The sequence below is a fragment of the Varroa destructor genome, unplaced genomic scaffold (genome assembly GCF_002443255.2).
Source record: "Varroa destructor unplaced genomic scaffold, Vdes_3.0 BEIS01000003.1, whole genome shotgun sequence".
NCBI lineage: Eukaryota > Metazoa > Arthropoda > Arachnida > Mesostigmata > Varroidae > Varroa > Varroa destructor.
The window spans coordinates 50,309,877-50,328,368 of record NW_019211456.1 but is presented as its reverse complement, the minus strand read 5'-3'; the positions used below and the strand labels follow the sequence as shown (position 1 = coordinate 50,328,368).

Genomic DNA, 18,492 nt, shown 5'->3' with positions numbered 1-18,492 from the left:
CGCGTTTTTACGATCAGACCCAGGTCGTTAGAGTTTGTTCTCTGCTTAGACGTCATCTCCCTATTTTTACTGCCCGAAATTAGTATCGCCCCGGGATAGCGCGAGATAACAACTACATCAGAGGAAATGCTGGAGGAGTACGTTGCGTGGCGAAATACCAAATGCAACATTGCAACTTTTTCGTCTAACTCTTAAAAATACCGTATTGATGTGAAGTTCTACTCGGGCATCCACGGGACCGACAGATCATAGTCAAGCTATCAGCTAAATAACAGCACAGACGGTGGTAGTATCTCGGAGAGATACACAAAATAGTTCTTTAGCCAAATATACGAAAACTGGCATTGTAATGCTTTAAAGAATGGCTGAATCGATGTCGGCACCATCAAGATAAATCAACCTACAGAATCCTACCAATTGGGGAATCCTACTTAATGAGATTTCTTCCTTAAAGAATAAAAAATGCTGTTTCGTTTATTTATGATAATTTTTACACGACTGTAAATCAATATTGCGGTGCAACCATCGCAGAATTGTTGGACCTTAGTTATCGTGTAGGTTGTATATGTTATTCCACATAAGGGATTGCTAACTTAGCTATCTTTTACTTATGCTTTATATAGCTTTTTATCTCAATTTCAGTTGTAAGTTTTATATTTTTGTGTCTATTGTGTATAACTTAGCAAGCCACTTTAAGTTGCAACCAACTATCCAAAAAATAAAAAAAAAATTATTTCAACTACGAAGGGCTTAAGGGTGGACCTGAATAGTACACAGTTAGCCAAGATGTGACTTAACACTTAAGTAGAATAGGCTTTTAGCGGGTTACGAGTCATCTGATTCAACTGTAGGCCTGCATTTTCCCGTATTGAAAAATAGCCTTGGCTCAGTGGCAAAAAGTAGCTATTGAATTTAATCACACTGTAAGAACCTCAGTAGTGTAGCACTTTGGATTATATAGATCCATGTGCCCAAGGGTTTTACCTATGAGGCATTGACGAATTATTGGCGCAGGCAAGTAGTCTGCCAGCCTTATGCCTTTTGAAATTCTAGGTGTTTTTCCTTTGACCGGCCTCGCTGCAAAAAAGGAGAGAGAAGGGTCAAGAGTGACACACGATTTTGCCTACCAGAGCGCGTTTTACCGCTTTTAATAAATAAATCAGTAGAATTGAAAATAACTTTTCATAAAACTGCATGGTACTATCGACTCGTTCACATCGTGAAGCTTATTTAGAGCCGGTCTTTATGCAGTTTTTGAATGTTGTTTCAGCCTACGTAAGTCTTTGGTGAAAAGTACCTACTATATTGTAATATGACGGCTTTTGCGTATTAAACTACTAATATTACTCAATTGACGCAATCTGCTTATTGGTTCACAAGCCAAACAAAGATATCTTTATTTTCTTGATGTCTCCATGATTATAACATAAAATGTTATATTTATTGGAACAATGCATTGTCCCTTTATTTTGGGACTTGTACTCTTTCTTGTTGGAATTTTAATGAAGGATTCTGTGTTTATCAAGCAACGACAATAGCGATGGCACACCAGGATGATAAAGGATGCTGTAACCTCGCAACAACTGCCTTTGAGGTTAATTCATTTGAACAGATACTTTGTAGCTATGTTTTGCCGGTGGAACAGATATTCAGGCGAGTATGTACAGTACGTTCGAAGGGTCTTTTTTAACATTATCTACCTATCATGGTATTCAACTTAGACGACCATTCTGTTGGCCAAAAATGGACAACTGCGAAGCAAAAGCTAGCTCAGCACCGGATCCATACTGGTACTTAACGTTTTGAACAGAAGGAATGTAGTCTGGTGCAGCTACAGGAGTCTGGCTGGCTGATGAAGGCGCATTGTAGGTTTGGGGAGCAGCGAGTGCATTCGGATAGGCAGGTGACGCTGGGTTTTGATAACGTGGCTGGAATTGAGTTAAGGCTGCCGTAGACGTCGGTCCTCCGAATGGCTGAGGGGCAACCTGTGGCAGGTTAGCTTCTGGCAGTTGTGGTTGATACGAGATGCTTGATGACCTGTGCTGCGGTGTTAAAGACGTGTATGGGGGTGTTATAGCAGGGGCGTATTGTACCCCTGGGTTCGATGTCGGCACGTACTGTGTGCTCGGTTCTTTTGACTGGTATTGAATAGGAGCTGGTTGGGTATATTGAGGTGGCGGCGGAGCTGGGGCATTATACTGAGGAGCTGCAGCCGTGTATTGCTGCGGAGAAGGCTGATATTGTTGCGGACGGGGCTGATATTGTTGTGACGGGGGCTGATATTGCGGGTACTGTTGCTGCGAGGCTTGATTTACAGAAGGCGTATTTATATAACGAGGCGCGGGAGCTGGAGCAGTGTACTGCGGCGGCAGTTGATACTGTGCCGGCAATGCAACTGGTCGTGTTGCCGATTCTGGAGCTTCAGCAGGAGCTGGCCGGGAGATCTGTATAGAACTGTATGGCTTGCCTGAGCTGGGATCTCCTTGGCTGACGGTGTACGAGAATCCTTTGCCTTCTGCGTTGAAATCAATCTGCGCCCCAAGTTCCTTGCCAGTACCCACCTTTTGGCGGTAGGAGGGGGCGAGAACGCCTAGTCCAATAGAGAATTTATCATCATCTTTGTCATTTTTTTGACCGACGACGAGGTATGAGAAGATCGCAATAGTCAAGACCTGTAAACATTAAAGAAAGATAGTCGAAATTATTAACTTGAACAAAATACATATGCTAAGGTATTTGCGTAAACCGCATACTAAATACTTTACAGATAGCACTGAAACAGAGAAAAAAAAACACGTTTTAGCTTGCAAAGTGCATTAAACGACAAAATTTGTGCGAGGGTGACATAATATCAATTGAAAAAATATGTTATTGTGCGAAAACTAGTGGAGATGCTGCTGCTACATCAAAATTTAAAATTTTACAATGACCTCCAGTTTGGAAAAACTACAACGCGGTCCTGTTTTATAAAGTATCTTTTCAAGATTTGAAACACATTCAATTTTTCAGCTAGCCCACTTAATAATAAACCAACATGCACTTCAACTAGTGATGGCCAACAATTGTAATGTTTGACACCGGCAAAATATGTCACCTTTGCTCGTTAGTATCAAACATGCGTTGTGATTGATCAGCGCTACCTCGATTATCTAATGCAGGCTCACAGAAAAACCTAACACACCTAGAGAGGTGCTTTCTTCTTCTAAACCTGAAAGATAGTTGACTCTATCGAGTTTACGGCACGATATAATATTCAACGATACAATTATATGTTCCATGTGTTTCTAATCCAACTGACGTTTGGCTAGCGCTAAACAAGCGTATATAGCCAGATACAGATACCTTTGGGTTTTCGGCCAAAAAGTAAGGCTTATATTTGAGTATTTCATTTTTAAAATTAACAGATCGATTCATCGGAAATCGTTTTAGTTTGACATATTACTAGTATTGATTTTTCATCAACCTATATGGATAGATTGTGTGATTTACTTAAAAGAACAAAATCATCTTGGTTGTCGTTTTGAAAATCGGAGAAGTCTTCTCACCACATCGTACATCTTCCCTTGATATCTGATATTCACTTTTATAACTGTTTTGCTGTTCCGCGATAAATTCGTGCCTCGGTGCAACGAGGCTCCTACTGAAAGGCTTCATACTGATCTCTGGCAGGTGTCGTAGAATGTTCTATAATTTTTGAAACATTTCCTTCAATACACTCTGCGATACCTAAAACGACATGACGTAAAACATCATTTAATATTCAAATGAAGAACTCGGTGAGGTTCTTCATTTGAATACTTCACTTCACCAGATTACCTTGAGATTTAAAGAACCGTCGGTTATATACTAGATTAGATGCGTTACGCAGAGGGATTCGAGGCATTTCGAACGTAATTTTTAGTCATTTAGCTGCTGATATAGCCGTTTTATGACGTGACCACCTCGAGAAAACTTTTTAGTTATGAACGTCAAGTATGATCACATGAATATTGTCGCACTGGCTCCGTGACAAATTAAAATAATCGATGAACTTTAGATACAATATATAGTCGATCCACGCTAAAAATGGCTTCAGATAATTTGGACCGAAGTTTTTTCGTGTTACTGCCAAGATTTCTTCCAACATCACATAGTAGACACTTCAATTTCGCACTGTATATTGTTCAAGTACGCACCACTATCCAACTAAACTCAAACATTTCTCAGATCAAAGCAGATCCTCTCAGATTATCCTATTTCAATTGATTTTCGTAACGGGTTGAAGAGTGATCTATTAAAAAAAAAAACACTCGAGTCACTTAGATAGGTCTGTTTTATAGACGGCGACTCAACCGCGCTCAATGGCTCAGTTTGGGGCCTATGAATGTAAAATGAATTCATCCATCCCCATCCATTCACGAATTATCTCCGATTCATAGTCACAGTCACCTTTAGGCACTCCACATTGATTTGAATGATTTGAAAAGCGACGTTTGACTAGAGAGAATCAATGAAATTTGGGCTGTACCAAAATAAGCCATTTTGAAGGATTCACTCTCAATGCCTGTATGGCGTGAAATGAAAAAATCTAATGCAAACCTTTTAATCACCTGATATACAACTCTTTATTGTAGGTATCATGTCTGTACAGTTTCAATAAAACCACAAACATTTTCAAAAAAAACTAGCCTCAATTACACATCAAGGAATAGGATATTTCATATGATGGCCAGTAGGAACCAGCGCAGACTATTCTTAACAATTACTACTGGCAAAAACCAATCTAGCAACTATATATTGGTTTTGTCTATCTTCCCATGAATAAGATCTAAAAAAATGATGTTTGCCAATGATGTTTGTTTAATCGCCAGAGCGCCAGATCTGTTACGAGCAGCATCACTGGCAAAATGTTGCCCACCACGGATGCTTTATCCTGTAGAAAAAATTATCCAGGTTTTCCTACTAAGCGTAACGTAGCGCCATCTACAGGCTTTCGTCGAAAAAAACTAGAAAGGGATACTTTGAACCTTTCTTGGTATTCTAATGTAATACTTTCTTCAGGGAATACATTCTGTTGTACTGTTAAGCTGATCAATCCGACAGGACAAAAAGTATTAGCACGATATCGTGTCGTGGGCCGGAGATGTAGCTTTAGCCGACCTTTGGCAAATGACGATACAAATACGCGAACTTATGTAGATCTCAATTATCACCCTGTTTAATGGGTCGTTCGTGCCGATTGAGTGCATATCGCTCACACGAGAATCGATGCTTAACAGGATGCTGGCTAGAAGATTTTAATTTGATTTACATATTATATATAAATCGTTTTTAGCCGTTGTATTGTTAAGAGCTTTCGCCTGTTATTTGCCCAGAATTTAAATCTGCCGGGCTTTTTTCTATTCGATGCATGTAAGGGGCGCCTTAACTAGTGTACGTCTGCCAATATTGCTTCGTGCACGCTTATAGTTGGCATGTTATTTGCAAATAATAAAGCAATATTCTAAGGATGAGCGGTTTAATTCTTGAATTAAAACGTCATCGCTGTAAGTGGTCGTTATATTGAACAAGCAAGGTCATTGGTAAATAAACTTCTAGCACATGTAAAAAATTTCGTTGAAGTATCTGTTTTTGTTCAGCTACAGTCTTAGAAACAAGCCTGGACGTAGAAAGAAAAAGTCTGTTAGACACTTTACCCTATATATATATATATATATATATATATACATATGCGCCGTGAATCTTAATAATCTCTTAGTTCTTAAATAAATGTGACACAGATCAATTTATATATAAGTGTGCCTGATGCCGATTAAATTACACTAAACCGGTTGCAGCTTTGTGCCAAAAAATGAATCCTGCAATTGGCACCTGTGGGGCATGTCCAGGGACGATTGCACTATTTTTGTTTTCTTTGGGTTGCGTCTTATGTCGGCAAGGTTTTGGCTTGAGGCTATCAAACGAGGCGACGTTAGCATTTACTTTAGATACGTAAACGCAATTCAAGGCCCAGCTGTCCTACGAGAGGCCACTTCTAACTCGTCTATAATAAAAGAGAGGACGTCGATAGCTTTGTTTGATGAGCTTGCTGAAGCTATCGTATATTTTTTAAGACTTTTTTGAGGACTATCAAAGAAGCGCACTGGAACAACAGTTTCGCTAACCACGTCAACGCGGCCGCTTTTGCTGATATTCGGCCGATAGCGTGGTCCGTCCGCGCATACTGAGACTCGCGAATAGAGCTGGGAATGGTTCGGTGAGAAGAACTGATTTCGTGAAGGCCCATATGTGCTACCAAGGCAAAAAACGAGGACACTGTGAGACACAATGCCCCCATTCTTGCTTTACAAACAACGAACGTGGACACGTTGAGATATAAAGCCCCAAACCTCGAGTTTGCCTGGAGTTTTGTAAACGCGGCCCCGATGACCAGTGTCGACCTAACGTTCAGTTCTCACTCGATTTTCAACTCAGGGGTTAACTTCGCCGCTTAATTTTTTACGCTGGTTAATTTTACCGCATTTGGTGACATCGGTTCGATTCGTTCTACATGGCAAGGGCTCGAGAGTCTACGTATTTGCATGATGCCTAGTGCGCTCTGACGTTTTAATTAGCATAGTTCACGCAGCGGTCGATGACAACCCGAAAAAGCGTTCCTCAGGGTCGACAAGTTTGCGAAGGATTCGATCGTGGATTAGCAGTTGCTGTCAAGACGGTTTCAAAGAATTACAAAACACAGTTTGTTATACGTGTCGTGCAATCGTTGGAACACTTAAAAAGTGTATTCTACGTATTATAAATTTGAATGAACTTTGTTGGGTCGTATTCATGGCAGCTATGCCTGCTAGTGGAAGAAAGCTTGTTTTTTCTAGGATAAAACTATACATTCACTAAGCCGGAAAACAGTCTGTTGTTTTTGCAATTTGAAGAAATAACAACTGTTGTCCAATCTCTTAACGCAAGACAAATTTCCACAGACATTACAAGCTTTCTTTTTTTGCCTGAAATCGACTGTCTACCTCATTGCTTGTTTCGACGCAGCCTCCAAAAATCCGAAGGAGATTTCCATGAGCCAATACGGAATATCTTTAGTAGGATTTAGATTCAAAGGGCTTGAAATCGATCAAAATAGTACAAAAGACAGTTTTTAACAATCGTGGACTTTTGATACAGAGCTTAGAGGCAGGTTTTGAAAGAAAGGTACTCTGTTGAACTTCGTAGCCATTGTATTCTTGAAACGTTTTTTTTGTCCAAAATTTCGTTTCGATAAACTTCTTGTGTAGGGCAAATTTGAGCGACACTTTAATGGGTTGACATCTAGCAATATCGCCTAACGCACGGCTGTTGTCAGAATTTATTTGTGTTTTAAAGTGCTATATAAAATATAAGATAGCACAATCTTGCATTAACTAAACGTCACTCTGACGTAATATGTATGCCCGCTGATACTCGAGATATAACTGAAGTTTGACTTTATTTTCATTTTAAGGTAGAAGTCTGTCGTTTCTGCCACCTTTGTTATAGGCTCGAGTAAGTTCATAAGCAGAACTAATCTACCCAATGTCCTAGTATATACCAGAAAGATGTGGCACACAAAAAAAAGTCCCAATGTCGGCCTAAAAAACGTAAAATATGGAAGATATATTTTTGGTGGCAAAAGAGCAAACATAATGACTAACAATATTTCCTGAGGTCACCAATGTTGCGTCGCATGCTTACGGGGTAGATTAATGGGTTATCAAACTTTCATAAAACTCAGCTAAGTGCCTTTCAGACTATTTTCAGATTGAATGTTCAGGTGCATACAAAGGAACGCTTTGGTCTCGAGACTACTAAGACAGGCATTTACCAGTAAATGATATACAACAAGGAATGTAGGCGACTTTGTATACTCACGAGACTGCCGATCAACCACCAAGGAGGATGGCGCGCTCCTTTCGACGAAACGGTAGCAGACACATTCGGACCACTACGAGACATAAACGACATAGCGGTCTGGCCGGGCCAGAAGTTTGTGTCCTTATGAGACATTTTCTTTTAAAATTATAAATCATTACAAATCTTATCTTTGAAATAAGATTCAGTAGCACTGGCGAGCATACAGATATATTTTTCCTCATGTGGCAACCGCTGTATTCAACGGCTGCGTCAGGTAGATTTTAATCTATATTGCCTTTATGTGTTCGAACCCTCTCAAGCACTCCAATGACCTCAAAAAATCGAAGTATTTTTATGTATAAGCTCAGTTTGAGAAAAGAACGTTATCATCGTTCTAATTTTACCTTTATAAAATTTTAGGAAAAATTATAAAATTTAAACCTCTCCAAATACTTCAACTCGGTTCATGGCGATGGTTTTTAGCCAGGCTATAGTACTATTACTATACGTAACTTACAGCTTTTCTAGCTTTACTAGAGCCAATCCTTTGTGGCTATTCTAAGATGACGACATTTCTCGGATTGGAAGTTCAAATACTTGGATGTCCTGTTTTTAAATAAGATTATTTTTTTTAATTTCTGTTATTCAGTTTGTTTCCGCAATAAAGAGGTTGATTGTGACAGAGTGAATTATTGACATCGAAGCGTTTCACAAGGATAATTAAACCTAGGATTTGTTTGATACACAGTTATTTGATAAAGCCATATTTTAACTCAAAACTTTATTGTGTTTCAGTTTTAGGCTTTTCTTTTTTTCTTGTTACGGTATATTTTTCTTATAACTCAAAACTCTCAATGAATGGACAGATTGACAAACTGCGACGCCGTCTCACGGTTTTGGTAACAGTGAGAATTCGATGCTTGTGAATTGCCGTATTGCCTATCATAATCAGCAATACCGAGATTCAGTTTCACAAACCTGTACGGTCACAAATCTCGGAGACCACGCATCGGCACTATGGCCATCAAAGCATAAGCAGACTCAAAAATAAACCTTTCACGCTTTCAGATAAAACATCAAAGGGCTCAGCGACTGCTACGCAGTTTGTTTCTAACATAGTTCAAGTTCAAGAAGTAAAAAAAATCCTTAATGCTGACTCCCTGTAGAGCGCGGCGGATTAGTCAGCTCAGACAGAGTACATCAGGTCCGAACCAACTAGATAGATTATATGCATATTTTGTGCCGCCAAAAAATGATATTTAGGCCTTGTTGTACGACGGTGCCTATGCACTTACATTAGTAGAATTGATTTTCTGTTAAAAAAAAATTGGTGGTAAGTCGATCATACTTTCCGGCACGACGAGTGGAAAACCTTCCCAAAACATGTCGTTTTTTTCACTCACGTATAACTGTAGATTGAACTGAATCCTTCAGACCTTTCACACAGCTCCTAATCAGCGACCTTTCTCAGCGTACCTTCGTTGATTTAAGCTGTCTAACTGTCAGATAGCCATTGTTGTTCCTTCTTTGAGAACAGTTTAATAATGTTAGCGTATGGCTTCATTCAGTACAGTTTTCCGATAATTGTGGTTTCCGATTAGCTTTCTGATTCTTGCCTTCGACTGGACACTAACTGAGTCAATGGTCTTAGTCTGTCACGTCTAGACAGCCGGTTCCTGCAAACCATGCCCGAAACATAAACCCAGTACTTCCGAATAGTGGCCCAAGATTCCGAGGCTCGGGGTTTCAGTGGCTATGGATCCCGTAGTGCAAAACATATTTTGCGACATTAAGCTTACCTTACACTTAGATCTAAACCTTTTACAAAATATCTATAATAAGGAACAATGAATACTGATCTAAGGATCTTATATTAAGTCAAAATTCATACCTTATATTTATTATTATTATATGTACTAGATTCATTCATTAGCTTCGCTCCATGCTCATCGATTTTTGGCTGGAGGTTTCTTGTGAGAGTAGAACAGTGGAAGGTGGCCCACGATTATCAGGAGCAGTGGAAATTTATTGGGGGAAAAAGAGCACACTGAACACAAGGCGTACTTCCATTGCTATCGTAGGACACAACTATCCTTTTTCAAGCTTTGTAGATATATCGAAATGTGCAAACATGTGTGACATGTGCAAAGATGCGAAAAAATAGCCATTCATTAAATAGAAATTAATTAAATCGATAGGTAACAATCGTTCGATCTAATCCAGTTGCATAGATATGGACCAAACGCCTTTATTTGCTATCTCTTGCAGAAGCTACGCTTTACTAAAAATACTTTGCCCTTACGCTCGCTTTCACCAAATCGAGATTATAAGCAAACCGATATCGGCCAAATAAAAAGAGGTGACCAAATAAGTGCCTTCTTGTTGATATACTCGTAAAACTGTACCGTTAGATAGTACTTGAGTCGATAACGGGAACTTAAAGGACGAAGAGCCGCATTGAATAAGTTGGCCTTGTTTTCGTGGCGGAATAGAAAACGTTGGAAGACAGAAACTATTATAGACATATCGTTTAAATGGAGCACTCTGCCTTACCAGAAACGCACGGATGGACAACACATTTTCTAATATACACAATAGAGATATAGATATTATCACAAAATGAACGATGCACCTAGCAGGGCAAAATAGCGGTTAAGTATTAGAACGCTTTAATAATGTCATAGTATATTAGCGTAGTGTAAACTGTTTTGTAATCAGTTACCATTCACATTATGACATTATGAGACAATACGAGTGATATCTTCGGCAGCATCGCGTAATAAGTTAAATTCGTATCAAGATCGTATAGACGGTTGCTTGACACTGACACTAGGAAACGATTGGTAAATTACCACCACCATCGCCGTTACCACTATTACTGATACAGCTTATAACGGTGGTGGCGCTGCTAATCAAAGCAGTTGGCCGTAAATGGAGCTTATCGCCCTATATTGTTGTGAATGATCGGCCGACGCCTGTCCCTATCTGCGTGTTTTAGTTCAGCGTAACTAATTTCCGACAGTGTTCGTCAGTAGCGAATACATTCCTATTCTAGCAGAAAACAAATCGCGGCGAAAAACGCATAAGACCGAAGCCATGATTATGAGTGAGGGAAAATATCCGTCGAGGCGGTAAACAAGCAAGAAAGCCACTCTGGGTACAGTCGTTGGTGTGAAAGTAATGATACAAGACAGGCGACCATGCTTATGACCTTGCCCCAACAGCCAACTTCTAGCCGCAGTTCCAGTACTAGTCGTGGCAAATGATGACGAAACTATTGGCATCAAGGGCTAGCAAAAGCGGGCGGCAAAGCAAAGGTCCCGTTCTTTTGTCGAATAAAGTTTTATACAGTGCTAAAATGCGTTTGTGACGCCTTTACGATGTATCTAGATGTCTGACAGTCTGTGCGTGTTAGACGGGATTGCATGAATTGTGCACATAACGAAATATAGGGCTGTTGTCGTACAATATCAGACCAAATTTACAAGAAATTCATGAATAATATTAGAACGAACAACTTTTAAAGACAAGCTCTTAATCTAACTACACATAATCTAACTACTTCTGCAATTACAAATAGCTGTTGCAGAGTTTTCTTTTTTTAGAGTACAAGGACGTTAAGTCGAATGGTTATCGTTTCTGCGAAGTAGGTATTATTGATAGAAGTTACTTTAAAAACCAAATTTTCCTAATTTTTTAATCGCCTTATAAAACTTAGATTTAACGATTGTTTGGCTTCTGTTTATACACAGTTATTGCTACTGCAATCCATAGATTACTTCTATGAGTTCTGAATTATTGCTGCAGTTACCTAATCAGGATAAATGTGTTCATGGAAGTTTGATTATTTTCTCACAGCTTTTTTTACGTATTTCTTTGTTCACTTTTTAGTGTTCTATTGATAGTTTAACAAATTGCAAAATATGCCTATTTTATATATATATACTATAGTTCTAATTATGGCGTATTCATCTTTGCTTTTTCATTGAATAGCTTCGTTCGAGCTTTAAATAGAGCGGATGTGTATTTTTTAGGGTGATAGAGCATTTTATGTGTTTGTTGTTATAAAGCTTTTTTTTTTTTTTTTTTTTTTTAACAAGCAAACCTTGTAATCACCTGGTGATCGGACATATTTGCTGTTGCTCGGTATGAGCCTTATGGAGAATTATTCAAGGCCTCTTTTTAAAGGCGGTGTTTGTCCTTCGGGATCTGTTGCTCAAAAATTTCCAACGTGTCAGTTTTGTGTAGACTCAACTTCAACACCTTTTGCTTATTTATCTTTGAAATCGTGGATTAGTTGTCCCTTCGGGTTAATTATTCGCATTCAGCTTTTCCGCTTGCAATATTTTGTGGCCTCGTATAATCTACTGCCGATCCACTGTCCGATACTCTTGTCAAGTTTGTCAATATGCCGCTTTACGTAGCACATTGTAAACGCGACACACTACTATATTACGTAGCGTAGAAACATTAGAATCTCTATCTGCATTTCTTATATTTTTCTAGAAACAATTTTCTGTAATCACAAAATTAGGTAGACCAATTGTTCACGAAGCGAAACGATTCTAGCGGCAGTGTCGGGACTCCAGTAACTATCACATGCCTCTTGGCTGTTAACCTTGGAACCCAATTGAAAGACCAAGTGGGGGAGTAATCTTTACTATTTCCTTCTTTGCTTTAAGGTCACGCTTTTTTCGGGTGTATTTTGGTTATTGTTAGAATTACCTATAATGGAAAAACACTCAGTCGACTTAGTTGCTACAGTGCGATATTAAAGGCGTACCCCAGGTGTGCATAATCTTCTGTTGTAAAGAACGCCAGCACTTCGTGGCCTTCTTACCTCTTCACTGAATACCACGAAGGTAAATCATAGGCCATCATCGTCATTAGCCTAAAATAGAAATGTATTTTGTCAAAAACGAACATATTGTTCCACCGATACATCATACAGTAACATCATTATTAATTTAATTTGAAATACATTTATTTCTTACTTTTCCTATTCTTAATAATCGAAGCACTCGTGAAGAAAATAAATTATATCTGTATTCGATACGAGCAAGCGGGCTCACCATAGCGCTGGTCCTTACCGGCGTTGGTCAAAAGCCAAAAATATCGTTATCTCAATATTAAAAAGTGCCGTAAAAATAGTTAGGTTACTTTCCATATAGGCTGGGATTTAAAGCGGAGCGTCTAATGTCACACTAATTTTAATTGGTTTGGTATAAATTGCTTCAAATGCAATAACAGCGGTGTGTGTGCGCGTGTACTTGTCGAAATCAAGATAGGGCATTATGACAAAACCGAGGTTAGAAAACAGGTTCCTGTTAGGGGTGAGCTCGTTTCGGAGGTGAGGACTAATTATATAGCTGACCCAACGCATTTCAGTACTCAGACTAGTTAAGTTGATAAGTTATTCGGCTATGGCTTTCTAACAGCTTAAGGTTGGTGAGGTCTGTCATTACAAATGGGCATTTTATTGTCTATTACTGTCCATTCTTTCAAAGGAAATCGTAGTTGAAAACGAAGAACATGTAGAGGCTCGGCACTGAACAGGGAGAAAAAGAACTGAGGACACAGTTGACTTGAAATTCGAAACTTCTATGAGGTAAGGATTGTGGCGTGAAAATTTTTCATTAAAAAACAAGCAACCCACATCGTTCGAGAATAGTGCTTATGATTATTTGTAATAAATAAGCTGGAAACCTTGCATACGAAAAAATTAGAAAAAACTCTGTCATTAATCAGAATTACAAGCTAATCTAATCCCTCTAGAACTATGTTACGACTTAGGATCGTCCACTAACGGAAACTTCCTAAGGTGATCAATCAATACCTCTTCCAGGAAAAAATCATCGACAACCGAGTCACACGCCGCTTATTTTAGCCATGGTGTTGGCCTTTTTCCCTATCGACATAAATACCTTCGCTCTTTTTGGCCATCTTGGCAACTAGCTGTTTGTAAAACTACAGAAAGAAGCATCAAGGACATCAAGCTGTGACTTTTCAAGTATATGGAGACGAAGCTTGATTCCAAGATCCAACTTTGAATTTCGGGTTATTATGATCACTGCCCGCAGGCATATCGTATAGCAGGCCTTATTTTTTTTTCAGTGGTGGGCAATAAATCTAGAAAGGTACCACAAGCAGAACAGATTCGGTAATAAAAATCCTGCCTCTTTGGCTCCCGTAATGGGCTTGACAGGACTGTTTCATATCGAAGGTACATCTGATAGAACTTACAACCGCGGCGCCGGATGTAGAACTTGAAATATTTAGCTCAGAACGTTTATGAACAAGGTTTCTTTGATATATCTGTCGGCTACAACGATGCGGCTTTGTCGATAGCTGGATGGTTCCATTGTAGGGTTCCTTGGTCAGTTCAAGGTCACGGAAAGAGATGTAATTAAAAGTATATAAATGAAATTCGTCACGGCACGATAAAGCTCTGTGCTAATGGCTGGCATGTCATTTCTCCTTTCTAATTCGATTAATCTTTACGTATACGTGATGTCGTATAGAGTGGATAGCTCGACGGTAAACCTGAATTGTTTTTTTACGGAACTGAGAACTTTAAGCACTAGTAGAAAAAGTTTACTGCCATCTTTTTGTAAAGCAGTTTAAGGAGAAAGCTGGTCTAACTTCAGCTAAGAATTGAACTCCACACTTCATAGTATGTACAGCTCCTTACCTAACCCAGCATCGCGATGTTCTGCAATTGCGATCTGCCGCCATAATGGCGTGCATACAATACATGACAACGTCGCTTCCCAAATACGTTCGTAAACGAAAAGCAATTATTTATTAGAAAGTGTTAATTAACGAAGCTTTTTGTTGAACATAATTCTATATACTGTTACAGGAAAGGAACGAGAGAGTCGAGTCTCAGAACAGATTCATGCCTATAATTTAAGAAAAGATTGACTCGCAAAGGAAACGAAAGCGGCCTGGGGGCCAAGCTCCGGGTCTACTCGTGTTTTGAGAAGCGCTTCAACTATCAGGTATTGTGCCACGTCATATCTCTCTGAGCTTTTTAGACTAGTTGTCGTAACTTACCGTAGCTTTCAAGTCGCCTGTTTTTGGTAAACAACATTGCCACAAAAACAAATACTAATTAATTTAAAGATCGACACGTGTGCTTACTGGAAACAGGTAATCTACGTATCTAGTATTAAGTCAATGTGTCGATCTTGACCACTAAGAAATAACTCCGAATAAAAAGCGGAAACCTATCCAGACGTTAAAAGGCAATACTCCGGTGATGTAGTATTGTGCAGACGCTTATGTACCTTAAGATTTCGAAGACGATGCACTAGAAGATAAAGGCTGTCCGACGAATTGTAAGCTTACATACGTAAGCTATATCAATAGATCAACAGCAACAAAAAACTCTGCACTTACGGTATTCGATTGTAGGCCTACTTGCTTCCCATCTCAGCATACAAAACTCTACCAGACCCTTTGTCTTTCTTATTGTACACAGCCACGCGTTTCTATCGTAACCTGATTCACGTCTTTGTTGCGTTTCAAGCTGACTTTTCCGATGGATCGATCCTGAATAGCCACCGAGACATCTTTAATAAGCTGAGACTCGGGGCTTCCCAGTGCTAATCATGCGCGTACCCTGGATGTGTATAGTGAAATTGGAAAAAGATAAGTTGACAATTCGAGCGGTGTAGATACATCGCGTATTAAGCTAAGTACAAAAAATCGGCTGGAAAACTCGCAAGAAGGGTATGCAGTTTGGTAGTAGACCAGCTTAAAAACAAATAATAATAAAGGTAAAATAGCTCTAGTTGTACTGCTCAGTGGACAAGAAATGGCCGGTTATGTCATACGGTGGTACTTTGAATGGAAATCGCTCGTTGCTCAAATCTAACGATGTACTATATTCCATTATCTCTGAAAAAAAAATAGCGAATGTGCTTACTAAGCGTACACTTATGATACGATTTCTTTTGTGTCAAGATTAAATCTTGTCAACACATTGCTGGTGCTCTCTCTTATACAGGGTACGGGCCTCGACATAGCCTCTCCGTCTCACTCTGGGTAGATCAATGTTTTCTCTGTCCAGGGTAATTCATAGGTGACCTGTCGCTGTGCCTGTGAATAGATGGCGTGTATCTCTAGTGGTCGGCTGCCTTTTTGATTTTGCCACCGTTTACAGATCCGCTCACATTGAACAAAATCCACTGTTCGCAGAACCTGCAGTTATTCTGGATCTGCGTTTAGACAGCCTCTTTTCCAGTGAGGTCCGTTAATTAGTTGTTTTCCGCACTGCTATTACACTGACACTGTCGTATTCTGGGGAATCTTCCTCTTTGCGGCTTAGTCCTACTGACGAGGCTGGCAGCCTGTTGAGATACCTTTGGGCACCTGGACTACGCCGTCCCGTTTGTATGCGCGCACACGTTTTGCTGGCTAATCCTAAAAGCCATAACAAGTACTGGCGTATTTGAAGATTACAGTCCATTATTCATGCTTACTTACTTGAAATATCCTCATCATAATTCCGTTACGTTCACTGTTGTTCCAGTTGAGTAGCTTGGCCTGGTTGACCGATAGCCTTCAACCCTGTGGGCTACCTGTGATGACAAACAGTGCCATTCAGCTGCCCTTATATCTGCTTGGAAAGGGAATAAAAAAGGGAAAGGATGGCCATAACAGGTGAGCGCACTATCTACAGTGGCTCCTACGCAAAACGCATTGCGTGAAGGCACTCAACAGGATGGCCTGCGGTTCAGCCATCGGTCGAACACGACATCTAAAGCAAATGACGGTACGCTTGCACGCTGCTAAATTTAACATTAAGTTACGAATAATGTCCGCCGGCTCGAATGGGATTTGGGACATTTATTAAAAAGCTTGCAGACCGTACGACGAGCAGATAAGAGGGAATATAAATACAGTAGGACAAATGCTGCTTCTATCACTGATACGATGGCCTAATAGATCTACAATTGGCCTTAACATAATCAACACAATTTGTATAAGGATGAATAATAACTGTAACAAGGTAGGAAGTGTCACTCATAGTAGCGTAGTCCGCCATTTGTAATTTTACTTTGACGTCACAATTATGTTCTGCACTAACATGACGTTGATTGTATGTACAAACTGTGCGTAGAATATTCATTGACCAGACAGCATTGAAACTTCGCGAAAAATTTTGTCAAGTGTTAAACTTCCTGCATCCTCAGTCTTAAAATGTCCCCTTACATAAGAACTCGCATTTTGCACTAGAGAAAGCCGAGAGAACGTTTCGGGTCAGACAGAACGCCAGTTAGACCTGTAACCCGCCAACTTTTCGATGGTTGAGCGATTAACGAATTCAACCACCGCCACTTGAAGCAATGCTTACAATCAGTCTTTATGATGTAAAATAGTCTCTTGTTTCGTCTACGCGTTGACAAATGCTCAGAATAACGGAGCGAAAAGAGTTGCGGCTCGGCATGACAAAGCTGTTTTAGCATGACAACAATTCAGTGGAAGTCTCCGTTTTTACGAAAACTAAGTTTGGAACAATGATGTTTACTGCACTTAATTAACTACGCTGTTCGCAAAGACCGTCACTAATCATTTTCTGGTAAAATAGTCCGAGTAGTATCTGTTACACCCTTAACAAATGCGAGTTTATTTTGAACGTCAACACACGATCTTTCATACGATAGATCATGTCTATTTTCCGACGGACCGTACAGAGATTTAACTGAAATATGTACATTTTTTGAAGGGGGAATAAAGACACTAAATTGCCAATGTTAACGAGCTGCGGAACCTGCCCTAACTGATAGAAATTCCTTCTTAAATGATAGAAATTAATAACCCTCTGCTTTCCACTGATGTGCTGGCAAACGCCCAAGGCAAAGTTCTGACAAGAAAATAACTAAAGATCTGAAATACCTTTAGCAAATGATGCTTTTCTCGATAGAGAACACTCTCTGCCTGGTAAAATTTTTGTTCTATGGGAACCTTTCAGCCTAATATTATTAGGCTTTTTAATCGAACCTTATCTCTGTTTTTGGGTTGAGAGTGGCAAATCATATATCAAAACGCACTCGGCCTCTTTGCACTTAATCTCAGATGACCTTGGGCTTCTTCAATTTTGCGTAGAAAGGTTTTAGGGTTGGTGCAAATTTAGCTTTAGTGGATTCTAAATGAGGCTACCGTTATCCTAACAAAAAGTCTAAAATAATAGAGTCGCAGAATTTCATGGGTGCATACAATTTTTCCATTGCATAGGATCTGCGAATTCATGCGAAATGCATTTTTCTTATGTACAGTAGAAATAACCGCAGCCAATAGGTGTCAGACAAAAAAAAAACATGTGTTTTTTTCTGTACGTCCGGTGCTTAGGCCGCTGGGCATTAGACAGCTGGCCTCGATTCGGACCCAGATAACCTGGTGCCCCTATGTTTAACGTTGTTCGCAGCAGCAGCAGCAGCAGCAGCAGCAGCACCACCGAGACGTACATTAATAAGCCGTTGCAAAGCGTCTCCTTCCAATCTATTAGAACACATATTTAACCGTTTGTTCATAAATAGCCATTTGATACATACATAATATGGCATCAAAGCTCACATTTGACGTTTCATTGAAGAACGTCGCAGGTGACTGCACATCTGTGTACGTACA

At 39.6% G+C, this 18,492-nt stretch overlaps 2 protein-coding genes across 14 annotated transcripts in view; one reads left to right on the top strand and one right to left on the bottom strand.

Moving 5' to 3' along the window:
• Nucleotides 1-1,365: 1,365 nt before the first annotated feature.
• LOC111246306 (uncharacterized) lies at nucleotides 1,366-16,485 on the bottom strand. 12 transcript variants are annotated; one of them, XR_015324804.1, is made up of 4 exons: nucleotides 16,348-16,437; nucleotides 15,259-15,481; nucleotides 12,641-12,748; nucleotides 2,532-2,672 (listed from the first exon to the last, which is right to left on the bottom strand). XR_015324804.1 is itself a non-coding variant. In XM_022795675.2 (2 exons), exons 1-2 carry the CDS (start codon nucleotides 16,363-16,365, stop codon nucleotides 1,713-1,715), a joined length of 978 nt encoding a protein of 325 aa, XP_022651410.1. In that variant the 5' UTR covers nucleotides 16,366-16,485; the 3' UTR covers nucleotides 1,366-1,712. The 12 variants fall into 12 exon arrangements, 4 of the variants coding, with proteins under 4 accessions (XP_022651410.1, XP_086841133.1, XP_086841131.1 ...); XR_015324810.1 differs by having other exon boundaries at nucleotides 2,539-2,672; nucleotides 12,698-12,748; XR_015324805.1 differs by lacking the exon at nucleotides 15,259-15,481 and having other exon boundaries at nucleotides 16,348-16,441.
• LOC111246304 (uncharacterized) overlaps nucleotides 13,302-18,492 on the top strand; it is a 54,952-nt gene continuing 49,761 nt past the window's right edge. The window contains exons 1-2 of one of the 2 annotated variants that reach the window (XM_022795666.2): nucleotides 13,302-13,465; nucleotides 14,720-14,858. Coding sequence is in view for 1 of the 2 variants with exons in the window: in XM_022795664.2 (XP_022651399.1) it covers nucleotides 16,586-16,636 (51 nt within the window). In the remaining variant the exon portion in view is untranslated. Of the gene's footprint in view, nucleotides 13,466-14,719; nucleotides 14,859-16,497; nucleotides 16,637-18,492 lie in introns of those variants that run through there. The other variant, XM_022795664.2, reaches the window with a different exon arrangement.